The 17,542-nt window shown below is 33.5% G+C and overlaps 1 protein-coding gene and 1 pseudogene across 1 annotated transcript; one reads left to right on the plus strand and one right to left on the minus strand.

The window, feature by feature from the left end:
* Positions 1-233: 233 nt before the first annotated feature.
* LOC141700637 (homeobox-leucine zipper protein HDG11-like) lies at positions 234-11,448 on the minus strand (annotated as a pseudogene).
* Positions 11,449-15,540: 4,092 nt separating this feature from the next.
* LOC141700638 (uncharacterized) lies at positions 15,541-17,035 on the plus strand. The gene is made up of 3 exons (XM_074504346.1): positions 15,541-16,116; positions 16,169-16,569; positions 16,720-17,035. Exons 1-3 carry the CDS (start codon positions 15,541-15,543, stop codon positions 17,033-17,035), a joined length of 1,293 nt encoding a protein of 430 aa, XP_074360447.1.
* Positions 17,036-17,542: the final 507 nt, after the last annotated feature.

Genomic DNA, 17,542 nt, shown 5'->3' on the forward strand with positions numbered 1-17,542 from the left:
AACTTGTGTCCTGGAATCCTGATTCTTTTCCCATCTATATCAATGGTCTGATTTTTATGTAACCGATCAATTTGTTATTCAGTGACTAGGTAGAACTCTTTACAAGTCTAGATGAATGAAAGTCCATAACACCAACCATTTTCTACTTTGTTTGCTAGAAGACTTTTAATCCTTATATCTCTTAACAGTTGACATCTGAACTTTTTTACACAGGAAACTGGTAAACAGCCAGAGTCAGTTTAAAACTAAATATTGGTTTAACATATAGCACTGTTACAAGTAGAGCAATTCAAGGCAGCTTTTATTTGCCTTATAGTGTTTCCCACCAGGTGATTTATTGTATTCACCGCCTCCTGGCTCATCGTACCTGTTGTCAAGTTGCTCACGATAATTTGTACCACTATTGTAACAAGTGATCCAGCTGACATTTCTCCAGGACCCAGATTTTCTCCAGCATCAGGTGCTATTGCGAATCCAGAGGATAAGATTGGGACAACTGAGGGGTCTTCACTACTCATGGCTATGTTGATGGCATGTGGGTCTATAGGACAGTACACAACAAGGGCACCTGATGAGTCAATGCAGCTTTCTTGAAGTATTAACATGTTGCTCTGGCTGGTACCCGAGGCCTGCCAATCGTAAGATTGCTTTAATTAAACGGGGCAAGTATAAAAACAATTATATGTTGTTCAAGACATGTTCTCCTGAGAATTAGGGTTCTCTGTAAGGGGCTCCCTAAAAAATCCTTGCCTTTAAATAAGATAAAGATCGCAAGTATAACTTAAAGCAAAAAAAGGCTAAAAATCACACCCCGAGAACAGAGATACGATTCCCTGGATGAGATCCACACGCAATATGGCCAATCTCTTTGACATGATTATGATTAGAAAAAACATCCCACTGATCAAAAAAACAAACAAAAGATTATTTGTAAGAGTGATATGCATAAGAAGCTTTGCACCAGAAAAAGAAACTTTGTATCATAAATCTTACAAGGGGTTGGTTTCTTCCGTCCCTGAAGAAATTGAAAACCTCTACAGAAGCAAATGGGACGGAAATAGTAGTTGCTGCACTCAGAACAATGCTGTTAGGATGGCCAGGATCAGTGCACCTTTGAAGCATTGCACATACTTCCAAATCGTTAATCCCAGAGATCATCACTTGCTGTCCATTAACTGTGTTGATGCTAGAACAAAAAGTCTTAACCATCCTCTGGGAAAGTTTCATCAAATTTCTTTTGCCATGAGTGGATGTAATTACTGGAAATCAGGTGTTAAATCAATTTCATATACTTGTGTCACAAGGCACCACTAAATAGATATAGAAAAAAATAAAATGCAGAGCATGTAGATGGCTTACCTCCTCCAAAATAGGAAGTATTACTAACATCCATCAAACAAGAAAGCCTTTCACAAGTTCTTCGAAGTGTAGCAAGCTTTCTTGTGGCACCAAATGCTAAACCACTACATACATGTTTCATGTAAAGATTATGAATTGGTCTTATATCTTCAATTTCCATGTGTTCAATCCAAGTAATCTGTCATCATGAAATATGTTAAGATGGTCGAGTAAAAAAACACAAAAAAGAGGAAAAAAACGGTTGCTAAAGACTTAGCAAGACCTTCGAGCAGCCATTGAGCATGTCTTGAATTAAGCAACCAGAAGGTAGAAGACGAACTGGACTTTGAGAGTTAGAAAAAGGTTCTTGGGGAAAGTTATAGGAAACATCAACTATAGCCCATGTATGTTGCTCAATTTGCTCACAAAAACGAAGAAAATAGAATTTGCGGGTTGGTACTAATGGGGACAACACCTGCAACTCTTCATACATCTACAACAAGAGCAAATTCATTTTCAAGCTGTTTGTACCATAATATATACATAGATTATACAAAAGCGGAGAAAAATGAATGGATTGAATATATGTATATATATAACCAGTTGTAACAAGCCACTCCGACTGCCGGTCAATCCGGATGATACAACTTCAAGTGTTGTTGCCCTCGAAACAATATTAGGAAAAAATTCCATCCACTTGTTCTGCAAAGCAGAAATAATTCACATCCCCACACCAAAATATTATATAGCATTTTGGTGTTTAATAAGGTGTTAACCAATATATAATAGAAAGAATACAAAACTCACCGCATCCATGAACATATCAACTAATTCCAAACTATCGATGATCACAACACTTGAATCTTTTGATGATTCAATGCGACACATTAGGACTTTTAGCAACTCCGGGAAAAATGCTCTCATAACATTCAAGATTTAAAACTTGGCGCCCATCAGCTGATGATCTTATCCAGAAAGGTGAATCACTTTGTACAAGCTTGATCAGTTCATCCATAGCATTACCGAAAAACATCCACCATTAGCGGCTTGTAATTGGCAACTATGTTCTCATATCTTTTAAGCTGCAGTACATACTTAACTAAGTAATTACAGAGCATGAACTTAAGTTTGACTAAATTGCAGTGGAGTACACAGCTCCAATGATACAAACCTGTTCTCTTAAATAAATTATATCAACGAACCTTTAATTGTGTCCTTTTGTTTTGAAACCAAAATTTAATTTGGCGAGAAGACAATCCCAACTCTTTACTTAGCTCCATCCTCATTTTCTCGTCTGGATGGGGACATTCCCGAAACGCCCTTCAATTAAACACATAAAGAAATTATTAGAAATAATAAATGGACTCGTCACCTTACAACTGAAACAAAACATATGCCATATATCCACTAGTAGTAGACAAAGGATCTCTCGATGTCAGATGTAACGATACCTTACCTTACGGCTCTACTTAGATTAGTCATAAAATAATTTTTATTTTTTCGCTAATTAAAACATGAAATAATTGAATAGTCCAAAACTACGCACTCACATTATATTCAAGAAATAAAATATATTCAATCACAAAACTCAACATCTTCAAAAATCGTTTAAACAAAATTGTAGATTCACAACAATTTTTTCATCAAGAAATAATTTGAAAAAATTTAAATTCCTAAAAAAATTTAATGAAACACTAGTCATAAATTACGATACCCTTCAAGCCTCTGAGCGTGTGTCGTTGGTGATGACTCTTTCTTCGGCTGCTATCAGAGCCATCTCCGTCGGAGCTACCACCCTATCTGTGGTATCATCCATAAATATGTATCCACAAAATAACTCAGAGCAAGTAGTAGTTAATATGTAATGAAATGGTATGTAAAGCTGGTAAATGTACTTGTCTAAAGAATCTTTGGCAATACTTAAAAGTTATTAAGACCTGGTAAAATTTATAAATGAATACTTTTACATAAAAATCTACTATTAAAATGTGAAATTAATTAGAACAATTTAAGACCGAGTTTTTATTGTAATGTTCGATTAATTTTCAATTGAGTAAGAACTTAGATTTTTCTTAATAAAGATACTTGATAGTTAATAGACATGTTTTTGATCAAAATTATAATTTTGTACATATAAACATAAGTACCCACCCAATTATATGTACTAAAATCAATTAAACATGTTGTAATTATTTAAAAAAAATATTGACCCATTCTTCTACACTCAAACCGTGATCCCCTGAAAGATTATATTATTCTACTAATTTTTGGATTATAATTATTATTCTAATAAATTAGCTAATCACGACTATACAAAGGTTATGAAATGAATTCATAAAAGTTCATAAAAATTAAATTGTTACCTCATAAACAGCTGTAAAATGAAGTTGAGGGGGACCCATTTTGGAATTATCCACGATATTTGATACTAATCCCTTGTTGGAATTTGTAAAAAAAATCCTAGTTTTGGAGAACCGCTTAAGAATCTGCATAGTAAGGGTTGAATTAGGGGTGTAAGCGGTGCGACTTGGTTCGGTTAGAGGGTAAAAACTAGACCAAACCACAACTATCGGTTTTCCAATATCTCCATTCGCAACCAAACCGTTGGTATAAAAAAACCAACCAAATCCACCCAAGTAATTGCAGCTGGTTTTGCGGTTCAACCACTCAAATAAAAAAAACTTACTTCAATAAATATTGCATATGAAAATTATAAGGCTTTATAGAAGAATTCAATAATCCTAAAAATTCAATAAGCTTAAATGGACAAATAAATTCAAGAGTCCAGTGACATATTACAAAAGAAAAACTAATCCTGAAATATAAAAGTTGGTATAAAACTTTATGAACTTCATTTATATTGACCCAAGTCCAAGTTTCAATAATTCAGTAATTTTATTTATATGTATATTTTAATTTATAATATGCGGTTGCAGGTGCTGTTGGATTTTCACGATTTTTAAAATAATAAATTCGCAACCAAACAACAGATTAATAGTTATCTAAAATTACATTCACGACTACCCGCTTAACTGTACTCTGCGGATTGGTTGCGGCCTGCGGGTGATTTTTACGGTTGATGGGGTTGGGCGGATTGAACGTACAACCGTAGTTTGAATTTATATGTGATTTATTAATAATGAACAAATTCAAATTCATTTTTGAATTCAATTGGGAAAAATTGTGTATATTTTAATTCAAATATGAGCTAGTAATTATATATTTAAAATAGATTTGATCAAACTATTATTCTCACATACAGTGTATTATCTAATAAGTTATACGTAACGTACACAATTCGATATAATCTAGGGATATTTCCTCTCGTAAACATTGAGGCTGTTGATACACTTGGTTGCTTCCTAGAAAACATCTTTTCTAATGAGTATTACAACTATGAGAGACAAGTTTTCACTTTTGATAAAAAGGTTTTAGGTGTGATCCTCGATGCGTCCGCTCATTGACAATCCGGAGTGAACCAATAATAATTTATAAATCCATAGACAAATATGATTTTGCGAGGGTCTTTGAAAAACATTTTCGGGACCAAGACGAATTTGTCATTTACAGAGATTCTAATCATTTATGTTATTGTGATTGAAAAAATTTAATCACTGAAAGATCACGGTGCTCCTAATAATGTGTTGTGTTTTCATTGTCCCTAACAATGAAAACACGAGATTCTTTCAACTTACGCCCAGTTTCTAAAAAATTTGGACAAAATTGATTTATATACATGAGGAACTGCCTTGGTGTCCTCTATATACCATGAAATAAAGATGTGCCAGAGGAAAAAGATTCATGTGTTGTCTTGGTAATTTCAGTGTTTATTCGTTGATCTTATCATTATATTGAGTTTTATTTTTATTTCTTTGTTGTAATATTTGTATGTTTGACTGCGCTTCTTGTTGATTCAATTCCGAAAATGCTTCAACTCTATTTCAGAGAGCTCCCCGATCGGTGAGAGAGGGAGCTTTATAGCTCATGTGATTGTTCGTGAAATAAAAAGAAAAACTTACAACTTCTACACCACGTGTGAAGCTTACTTGGCTTAATGGTTGTACGTTTTTCTATTTTATTTCACGCACCATTCATATGAGCCAAGGTGCTCCATCTCAAACACACTAAGGGTACTCGCTCAAATTGATTGCAAGCATTTCTTACATCATCGAGAGCCGAACTTACAGGAACCCGCCAAATGAAGATATATTTGAATAAAGAAATAATAATGAACCAGAATATAACAATAATATAACTTAACAAACACTGAACTTACCAACCCAGCCTATAGATTGCCATCAAAGCACTTTTACTTTCCTTTCTCGAGTTCTCGTTCATCTACATGACAGCAAGGCAACTCCCCTCCATATGAATCAACTTCGTACAGATTCTCTAGGAACCAGACATAAGTTGATGAAATATCGTGCTTATCATTATTTGGGGCAATGAAAGCACGAAACTGGAAGAGAAAAACCGCTACCGTTTTATGGTTAAACTATTCATTTCCATTAAGAGCATCGCCAATGGAGGTGCCCAAAAGAGTGTCAAAATGCTAAATGGAAAAAATACAAATATCTCAACCAGAGATATAACTTCCTATCTAGTTTAAAAAATATAATGTATGAATATTGTGGCAACTTGGGTTGCAAACCATTGGAGTAAATACTAATAAAAAATGTGTCAAAATTACAATAGAAGAAAGAGAAAATAAAATATTAGTAGTTTTAATGATTTGGCTACTTTGGTAGACACACTCATCGGAGATGCTCTAACAGCGCTGGCCAAAACCTCTGTGATTGCCAACTTTGTCTTATCCTGAAAATGCTCCAAAGAGCCCGATGAAGGCATACTTATCAATGAATTTAGAAAATATTACTGGTAGCCTGAATCCCAGAGTTTTTGAATCATAACAGTCTTGGGTATCCAAGCATATAACAAATTTATGGTCATTTGAATTAAACCCAATCCACTATGCAGCAACATTAACGAAAGCAACCTCATGCCCATCAATGCCATCAATAGAAACATTTTTCTGCCTTCTTTTCTTCCATATATTAGTGTTTAAACTATAAACACCAATGATAATCGAGCATTTCAAGAGAATATATATTTACTTTTTAAACATGTGAGTTTTTAAGATAATATATAATTACTTTTTGAACAAACATGAATACAATAGAAGATGGTTTTTACCTCTAGTCAAAATTTGACACGTATTGATTGTTGTGACGTCATCATCTTCCTGGTGCTTTTGGAAATTGGGATCACAACCGCCCTAAGGATTTATCAGAACCGTATTAAGGTTCCGTCAGTTCGCCTTTGCCACTTCTCGTTAATTTAAAACTTTAAGTTACCAAGTTTAGGTATCGGAAGGACATCTAGTTTAGGTCTCGTCTCTTCTTAGTCTCGGCCTAGCTCCTTCTTTTGCTCTTCTAGTTGAAGAGAGATGTGTTAAACATAAATCAAACTTAAATGTATACTCATGCTCGTCAATATCAATGCTTTAAATGATTTTTTGTGCAATAAAATATCAGTATAATCGGATGAGTGGTTAAATATTAATAATGGTGTACATTGAAAAGCCTATTTTTGTCAAGATGGATTATAAAGTTGTTCTACAAAATGAGAATACACAAAGTCAATAATATTCAATTGTCATCCATTACTTCTTTAGGTAGAAAAGATAATTAAAAGTTAGTTGTGTACTATAATTTTGTATACTTGTATCAATATAGTAAATTGTTCAGTTTGAAAAATGAAGCATTTTTTAAAATATATTTAAAAAATACTATCATTTTTAAACTTATTTTTAAAAATACAATTTGTATCTTCTACAAACTGTTATACAACCTTTTTTTTTTCAAATTTGATTTTAAGATTGATTCAGTTGCAAATTTTTCAAAATTTGAAATTAAGTTGCATAACTGGTTGCAAACCGTATATTTGAAAATAAAACTTAAATATTGTATTTTTAAAAATAATTTTGAAAATGATAGTATTTTGAAAATAGGTTTGAAAATATATGTATTTTAGGTAGTTTCCCCATGTTTTTTTGTACTCTAATTATTTACGAATAACTGTGAATCTGGTCATTAACCTTATTTGACTTTAATTTAATAGAATAATAAATCAGAATTTTAAATTTAGTAGAGTAAATGAGGGTAATTTAGTAAATTAATGAATGGGGAGTGAAGAAAGTAAATTAAGTAATTAACAAAGTACCGTAACCCAACTAAAATTTTATTATTTCATATATTATAATATAGGATAGATAAATTTCATTTCATACTTCAGAAACTAGATTTTTCCTTCGTATCCTATCTTCATTTCCCTATCTTTGATTACCTAGTTGACAAAGTATAGAGAGAAAGTGAGAAAAGTTATGTTTTATTAAGATGCAACTTATTCTGAGTTATGATAGAATAGAGACTTAGATTGTCAACAAAAAAATAATAATATTGCTAACAACAAAACAATAATAAATGAAAATATCATTAAAAGGAAACTATTATAATAATGGGACTATATAATAATAATGATAATAATATTATATGTTAAAATAATAATAATAATAATAATATATGTTATGATGATAATAATAATAATAATAATAATAATAATAATAATAATAATAATAATAATAATAATAATATATGTTAAAATTCACCCTCAAACTCACTATGATGAATCGAGGGTTTGTCAAACAAAAAGTAGAGTCACGTAATGGAACAAATTCAAAACTACAATACCAAATGAAGTAAAACAATTTTAGGTCAACGTGCCTAAAACACCAAATAAACTCAAACAACCCCGCCAAGGGCTTGAAAGTAAAATAAAAGGTGAAAAAGATATACATATAAACAGGAGAAAGGAAAAGGAAGATGAGATGGAAATAAATAATTACTAATTTTTTATGGCTGAGTCAATATCATCAAAGAGTGTGTACAAGAGTCCGAACTAGGGTGAGTATCAGGTGGAATATGTGGGTTTGGAGCTTATAATGATCCAAACCAAATTTAGTATTTTTATATTTGACTTAACTATTACAGTAACCATTACAGACATAACTAAACCACCCAAATTATAATGGTTAGGGTTGGTTAGTTTTTGTTTAAACCGTTATGAAAAATATTTGCATATATGTACTAGGTTAAAAATTTAATAGGTTAATAAATTATCAATTAAACAAGTTCATTATGTAATAATTTGGATCTTCTAACTTTAATATTTAACATCCAGTGTACTTAACATAATATGGATTCAAATACTTACAAATATCAATAATTCATGCAATATATGTATCCTCAAAATATATAATTACAATATTTTAATATATTCGGGTGGTTTGGATATAATGGGCGGTATAAAAGACAAATCTAAACTAAACCGTTATTTTTCGGGTTTTGGAAAATGAAACCACAACCGATCTAAACCGTTATAAAATGATAAAATTTCGGTTTGGGTGGTTTGAAATAGTTGGTTTGGACGGTTATGAAAATGTTTGCTTACTCGTAGTCCCAACCAAAATAAAATGAAACCATCGGAAGAAAGATTTCAACCAAAATCAATATTTGTACCCCAAAAGTCCAATCAATACGAAGGAAAAAAATAGTTATCATGGTTAAAACTCAAAATCAGCCAAAGAACCGATTTGGATTTTGGAGAAGAAGATGATAAACCAAATAATAATTGAAATATATATTTTAAACCCAACATCTGAAAGCCATCACAATATGATCCCCATCAACCTATCCCATATTGAACCAATCCAACATGTGGAAGCAATCACAATTTGCCCTTCATCAACCTATCCCAGATCGAACAACCATATGTACTATTACTATGATAAAAAAGGGAGAGGAGATAAAAGTTAGGTTTTGTTATTATGAATCTTGTTATGGATTATTATAGAATATAGGTTTATATAGCTAACAACAATATAATAATAAAGAAAAAAAAACCTAACAATGAACCTATTTTAACAATGGAACTATATATCAAAATAAAATTATATATGTTAACCCTAATAAATTGTATCCTTCCCTCAAAATATTATGTTCTTTTTTTTAATACCAATTTTAAATTATTAACTTAAATATTAAAATTAAAATTAAAAATAAATACGTGTTTCGATGATTAAATTTTACGATTCAACGAAGTATAATGCAACTTGTTTCCATTTGTAACATGATTACTTGCTTTTATAGAAAAATGAAAAAATACCATTTTTTATATTAGATAACAATAATACCACTTTTAAAAATTTTGGCCAAGAATACCACTATAACAATAATACCACTTTTTATTTTTTTTTAATTTTTTATTTTTTTACATGATACATATTCATCAAATGCGTTATAGGTTACCCATTTCTCAAATGAACTGGGATTTTTGGCCAACAGTTTGAAAAAGTGATATTTTTGTCATACCAAACAAACCAAACCAAACATACCCATTATATCCCGCTTAACGCAGGGTCTGGGGAGGGTAACACTACAAGAAAAACTGAATCATACAACTGTTTTTCACTATGGTTTGATATGCTAATTTTCCGTTGATTATTGAGGAGCCGTCTGATATGTAATCAGACAACAGTCGTAGGAACCGCTATTGTAATTAGTAACAACAACTGTTTTCTACCTGTTGTGCAAAACTAGGATTAACAACCGTTCTAGAAGGACCATTGTTGTGAAGAACTACATACAATGGTTTACCCATGTAGACGACGTTTATTAAACGTGAAGTGAGTGTGTTGATGTTCTTTTTTTTTTTGTTTTTTTAAACAATGGTTTATTTTTGGTTGTGTTGTTTGGAAGCCTAACCACAACATTTTACAGTTAAAATTGTTTTCTAAGCCTATCTCATACATCAATTTGTACCTGAGATATTGTAAAGAAGGCTTTGAGACAATGGCTTAAAACCTTTTCCAGTTATGTGAATGTGCTAGGCATAATGGTTAGTATGTTAACATGTTGTACAAAGTTGGTTATCTAGCTTTAGTCAACAGTTATAACATTGTTATAGTGTTGTCCAATTACTTTGGCATAATGCTATTTTTGGAATGAAAACACAATTATCTGTTGTTGTAAAAAAATTTCCATATCAAATTGACCAATTGTAACCACCACCTGTCGAAATATAAAACTAATTCCAACACCAAACAATTTGTTCCAACAATCAACAATAAATAACCAAAAGATGCAACACTAGAATAAATCAGCCGAAATATTAAGCAATCCGTTAAAAGTATACCAACTACAAATATCCCAAAAACCATCCATCAAATCCATCAAAAGAACTACTAGTTAATCCCAAAAGCCATCCATCAAAAGAACTACTAACCAATCGTACGAAATACTTAAATCTAGAAATAGATTTGAAACCAATCTAAAGCCCATTCAATCCATCGATAGATTGAGACAAAATCTTCATTCTACCAACCCGAATTTCACAAACGATTCATTAACTGTTATAATTTAAAAACAAAGTTCATATCTAGTTCAATAAAAAGGCCCCGACACTGCAACCTAGCTCGTGTGGCATTTTATGAAATATTTTGCAAATTCAATGCGGATCTCATTGATGTCATCAGTTGTATAAGCCAAGTTTGACCTGCGCATCCACTGAAAAAACAAAAGTACGCGTTACACAAGGCATAAGGGTAAGAGTATTAAGTTAATTGAAAAAATCAAAATGATAATCTCACCTTGGCAGCAAACTCAAGTTCTTTGTCCTCAATGATCTCCTTCATGTAACGGATCACGAACAAGCCACATTCCTTGGTTCCTGCCTGGACTGGAACTCCCTGTGATAATAAATAAATTTTTTCATACAATCTCATTATATTACATTAATAATATATGATGAAAATTGATTATTACCGCCATGTTCTCCCATAAAATTTTCTTCTTTGCAAGCTTGTTCAGATCTTCTTTGTAAAATTTAATGGCACTGCAACCAGAATTGCGACAATAAAATAATCAAACCACTACAAACTGTGCATGATATGTCAAGGTTGAACACTTAATACACAAATTGTAGAACTTAAACTTACTTTTCTATGACTTGCACCCACCCTCCGTTAGCAATACGACGTTTAAGAGGGTCCATGTAGTAGACAATCTCTGCCTCGGGATTGGCAACAGTCAAAGTCCAGTGATTCTTACCCAAACATTAACGATAATGATTGAGCAAGTGATTTAATTAAAATATAAGATATTTAATTCACACCGCCTTACCAAATAGCATAGACAAAATCATATTAATTTTTATATAAAATGCACCCGAATGCACCTAAATTCAGCAATTGAAACCTAACTTACTGTAAAATTCAACCTAAAAGTTGCAAGAAATATTTTCAATTTTAAGCTCAGTAATTATACTTAAAATGTTTACTGAAAAATAGAAAAGGCAACGACTCACGAAGTTTGAAATTAAAGGATAATTTACTAATTCACACCGCTTTACCAACTAAAATTGCATAAACAATATCATAATAAAATTTATATAAAATCCAGCAAAAAACACCTAAATTCAGCAAGCCATTAAACTGTTTAAAGTTGCAAAAATTATAACCATATTTAACTTCACTATTTTAACCCGTCTTAAAAAATAGAAACATCAACGACTTAGCAAGATTGAAATTAAAGTGTAATTTACTAATTGACACCGCCTTACCAACTCAAATAGCATAAACATCATCATATTAAAATTTATATGAAATCAACCAAAAAACACCTAAATTGAGCAAGTCATAAAAATGTTCAAAATTGCAAGATCAATAAACACATTTAACCTTACTATTTGAACTCTTGTCTCACGACAAATCAAGTAAAAAGAGCAAGACATAGGATCGTGTATCAAACTAAAAATTATCTGACATTGTCCGAAAAGTTAGCAATAGTATTAAAACTTACACATCATTGTAAGGCATGAGAAAGTACTGCCCTTTCTTCGCATCCTTAAATTATGCAGCGAGTGCACGTGATCTTTGTAGTGCAGTGCCACATCCGATGGCACCAATGATGCTGGGATCTACAAACCTTATCATGTTGGTCATCTTCTGTTTTTTGACATGCTCATTTAAGGAGCTACATATAAAATTTACAGTAGTTAGTAAATATTATGAGTTTAATCACGGGACTATATATGAAAAAAAAGTTAATGAAAAAACTTACTGAATAAAGAGGCAAATGACAGACCCTGACATTTCACCTCCAGTGCAAACTGCATAAATATCTAATAAGTAGATGACATGCTTCTTTGTAGAGCCAAATGCTTCTTTGCATAGCGTAAAAGAAACCGTCTCTCCATGAGCCAAGGCAACCTTTGCCCATGTCCACAAACGATTGAGTGCAGATGGGTAATTTGCACCCATCTCAACAGTAAGCTCTGGTTCAACATGTTTAAGTACTTTATATGTCTTCTTTGTTTTCTTGATCTTGGATTTCTGCAGAAAAGACACGTGAAAAATATTAGGAAAAAACATACTAAAAAAATCATACTGATAAAACAACATTCTCACCTTGGAGCCGCCAAAGCATTGGAAGCGGTATTTGTTCCTGCCACTATCAAATTTCTCGGCCATGCGATAAAAGTTCCTATAGCTTGTTCCACAGTTAGAATTTCATCACCGATAGGAAAGGGAATCCTAGCATCACCTTGAATGACTTCAGTGATTGAGACTCTTGCATTTTCTTCTCCCAGTCGTACACCATGGATTGTCTGCTCTCCTCCATCGAGATTGATTACTTCATCAATCGTCGCACAAGCAACAATGTTGTTGAGCGATCCAATAGCCGATTTGCAAACACAAGTATCTGGAGCAGTCACTTTCACTTCCTCAGAAGTCTTCTTCTCAACAACAATATTACATCTTTCATCCTCATGAGCTGGCTTCCCAGCCTCCTTAAGTTCCTCCCCAAAATCAACAAATAAATTATCAATCATTTTGATTTTCTAAACACCTCCCTCCTCTTGAAGTGGAAATAACTTCCTTGCAGTTCGAGGTGTATCCTTATTCTTGACACCAATATCCACAACAACCCCGCCGTCAGAGTGACAGCTTGCTTGTTGAGAAGTGTGTTTTGGAGTAGCATCTTGTTCTACGGGCTTCTTCAATATCTCTGCCCTGAGTTTTTCCATTTCTGCAGCCCAAAAGGCATCTCTCTCTTTAATAATCCACGGAGTCTCCTCCGCCATGAACCTTTTAATCCCTTCATGTATTTTTTCATCCATTGTCCTAGCTTTCTTCTGCCTTGGAAGATCAAAGTAAGTTGACTGCTTTACATGAACTCCTTGTCCACGAACCCTTCCTCCATGCTCAGGCTTCCTAAGCGCAAGTGTTAAGACATCATCAACACTTTCCGCTTTCAGTTTTCCTTCCTTAACCTCTGCTTTCAGCTTTCCCTGCAACATTTAGAGTACTTTAATTATTATCATAGTCTGAGCTTTGAATTCTAAGTTCGGTAGGAGTTTAGGGTAAAATGTTTAAAACAAAGCATGAGATAATGAATATTTTGAAGTAGAATACAAATCAATAACTTACAATTTCTTCAGCTTTTTTCTGGACATCATCACTTAAATAGTTACCATCTTTGTCCTGCCTTGCTAGGACCCATTTGATGAACGATCTACTTCCTCTTCATCTGGATGTGATTGATACTATATTCACATGTAGATGGTGAGCTTAGAAATAGTATAAACATGTGTGGAAAATTAGTGTGTATTCGAAAAGTAAGAATGTCGTGTCACTATTACTCACCCATTCATTCTCGAGATTGGCATAACCTTTTCGAGCCATGCGATGTGGATAAACACTTAACTTTCTTCTTTGTACTGCTTCATCATGACATATCTTCATAAAAAGCACAAGAAGGTTTATAATATAATTAGTAAGTAACTATATCCCAATCCTTAGTTTGATAAACAACAAATATGAGCCAATGCTAACTAGAAACATACCAGAAACTCAGATGATGTGCGTTCAGCAACAAAAATGTCCCAATGAGATTTTTCTATGAAAGAAAAATCTGCAGACGGATAGGCCAACAATTGAGGTTGATCCCGATAAGGAAGAATATAATGTGTGGTCAACTGACTTTTGAACTCCCTCCATTTTGACCTGCAGAATGTAAAACCAACTTCTTGGCCGATGGAGGTAAAACAAAAGCCATCTGCATACATAAGAAATTAAAAGAATTATAAGAAACAAGTAATAAAATGAACTTATAGCAGACAAAGTCAATGAACTTAATAAGTTTATTTTGGCCTACCCGCACACAATCCCAAATCTTTGTCTTTGTCTCTTCAGGAACACATTTCCAATATCATGCCATATTGGCGGTTTGGTTCTTGCCAATACCCCAATATAAGATTGCATCTCTGCCGCTTCAGGACCAAACGGCTCTCCTTTGTTGTTAAAAGACACGTTAAGTTTGTTCCCCATTATCTTGCATCGCACAATTCGATGCATAATGACACAGCCTCTCTTGAGTAGTTTTAGACCTTGAGTATTATTCGACTCTGTAACAGCTGCTTTTCCTCGGTTCCTTTTTTTAGAATTTTTTTTCTGTAAGCCTTCAGATATAGGCTTCTTCTTCATTGATTTCTGCTTAATTTGTAGTTGTTTAATTTGTGCTCACTGCTCACCCGTACTCTGTTTACTTTGGTGTTTACTGGTAGAATTCTAATTCTGTTTAATTTGGTGTTTAATGGTATAATTTGTTGTTTAGTTGCAGTTGGTGTTTAATGGTATAATTGCTGTTTTAATTTGAGTTTAACTTGAAGCTCGACTTATCTAGCTCTTGTTTTATTTTTGTTGAATTTTTAGCTTAATTTCTGCTTAATTTGTAGTTGTTTAATTTGTGCTCACTGCTCACCCGTACTCTGTTTACTTTGGTGTTTACTGGTAGGATTTCTACTTCTGTTTAATGGTATAATTTGTTGTTTAGTTGCAGTTGCTGTTTAATGGTATAATTTCTATTTTAATTTGAGTTTAACTTGTAGCTTGATTCATCTAGCTCTACTTTAATTTTTGTTGATTTTATAGTTTAATTTGTGCTTAATCTGTAGTTGTTTAATTTGTGCTCACATGTACTATGTTAAATTTGGTGTTTAATAGTTGAAGATATAGTCTAATGGTACTATGTTCTGTTTTTGACGGCTTACATTTTTCTTTTTTCAGTTTGTTTGTATCAAAAGATGGATAGATCATGGTTAACAACTGATAGAAGAACAAAAGAGTTTAAAAAAGGAGTGGAGGATTTACTGATGTTTGCCTTTGAGAATGGTTATAATGAAGGAAAAATAAGTTGTCCATGCTTAAAGTGCGCACACAGCAAATCTTGGAATGCTTGGACTTTTAAAAACCACCTTTTTCAATATGGCATAGATGAAACTTATACACGCTGGATATGGCACGGGGAGGCAAATTCTAAAGAAAGTTCTCTACCGGATGAAAGCGACTCCTCTGTATCTTTAAACCAGGCCTACACAGGAATGGGTGAAGCTGACGAAGATGATGATGATTTTTCCTCCGATTCTTCAGATTTCATGAATCATGTCAAAGGTGAGCATGCACCTCTCTATCCTGGTTGTGAGAATTACACTAAGATGAAAGTGTTGGTTAAGTTATTCAACTTGAAGGTGAAACATGGTATGTCTGATTCATGTTTTTCCGATGTTCTGTTGTTGATTGGGGATTTGCTTTCGGAAGGCAACAATATCCCTTCATCTTTCAGTGAAGCAAAGAAAACCTTATGTGCATTAGGAATGGGGGTATGAGAAGATACACGCATGCCCGAATAATTGTCTCTTATATCGTGGCTAGATAAATGAAGACGAGACAACTTTTCGGATATGTAAGGCCTTTAGATGGAAATTGAATAAGAAAGGAGAAGAACAGGAAGGAGTCCCTGCCAAGGTTTTATGGTATTTCCCGTTGATACCAAGAATAAGAAATTTGTTCAACACACCTCAAATTACAAAGGACATGACTTGGCATGACACCGAGCGACAAAAGGATGGTAAAATGAGGCATCCGGCTGACTCGGAAACATGGAAGGATGTTGATAAAGAGTGGCCTAATTTTGCATCGGATAGAAGGAACCTTCGGTTAGCTTTATCCTCTGACGGTTTCAATCCTTTTCGTGGAAACCGTACTGATTATTCTAGTTGGCCGGTTTTGCTATCAATTTACAACCTTCCACCTTGGCTCTGTATGAAAAGAAGGTATATTATGCTCTGCTTATTAATATCAGGACCAACAGAGCCTGGAAATGATATCGACGTGTTTCTTCAACCGCTTATAGAAGATCTGCAACATTTGTGGCTCAGGAAACAAGTGTATGACGCATATAAATGAGATTCTTTCTTACTTAGGGGTATATTATTATGGACAATAAGTGATTATCCGACCTTAGGAAACTTGTCAGGAAATGTAATTAAAGGGTATAATGCTTGTACTGTCTGTGTTGATAACACAAAGGCTACTAGGCTCGTTCATTATCGAAAGACGGTGGTTATGAGCCATAGGAGGTGGCTGCCCCGTCATCATCCGTATATAAAGCAGAAAACAGCTTTTGATAATACTGTTGAGAAGGATGTTGCTCCTATTCCATTAACTGGTGAGCAGGTTTTTGGACGAGTACAACATCTAAGGGACCATGTCTTTGGTAAGACACAACGCCAACCTTGATGGAAGAAAGGTGAAGCTCGACCAGTTTGGAAGAAGGTTTCTATATTCTTCCAACTTGAGTATGGAAGTTTTTGCCGGTTAGGCATGTTCTCGATGTGATGCACATCAAGAAAAATATATGTGAAGCTTTACTCGGAACTTTGCTAAATATTCCTAGAAAGACAAAAGATAGGGAGTCTGTCCGTCTTGATATGGCTGATATGGGAATAAGAACGGAGCTGAGGCCAAAAACTCCCGGCAAGAAAGAGAAGGTACCTTTGGCTTCATGGAACTTATCAAATGCAGAAAAGAAGGTAGTTTGCTCATCCTTTCTTCAAATGAAGTTACTAGATGGATTTTGTTCAAATATTAAGAATCTTGTAAATATGGAAAAACTTCGGCTTGGTGGAATGAAATCTCATGATTTCCACACAATATTGCATCATCTACTTCCAATTTCAATTCGGTCAGTACTGCAAAAAACAAGTCAGGTGCGCAATAATAAGATTTTGCCTATTTTTCAAGGCA

This window comes from Apium graveolens, unplaced genomic scaffold (genome assembly GCF_009905375.1).
Source record: "Apium graveolens cultivar Ventura unplaced genomic scaffold, ASM990537v1 ctg2638, whole genome shotgun sequence".
Taxonomy (NCBI): domain Eukaryota; kingdom Viridiplantae; phylum Streptophyta; class Magnoliopsida; order Apiales; family Apiaceae; genus Apium; species Apium graveolens.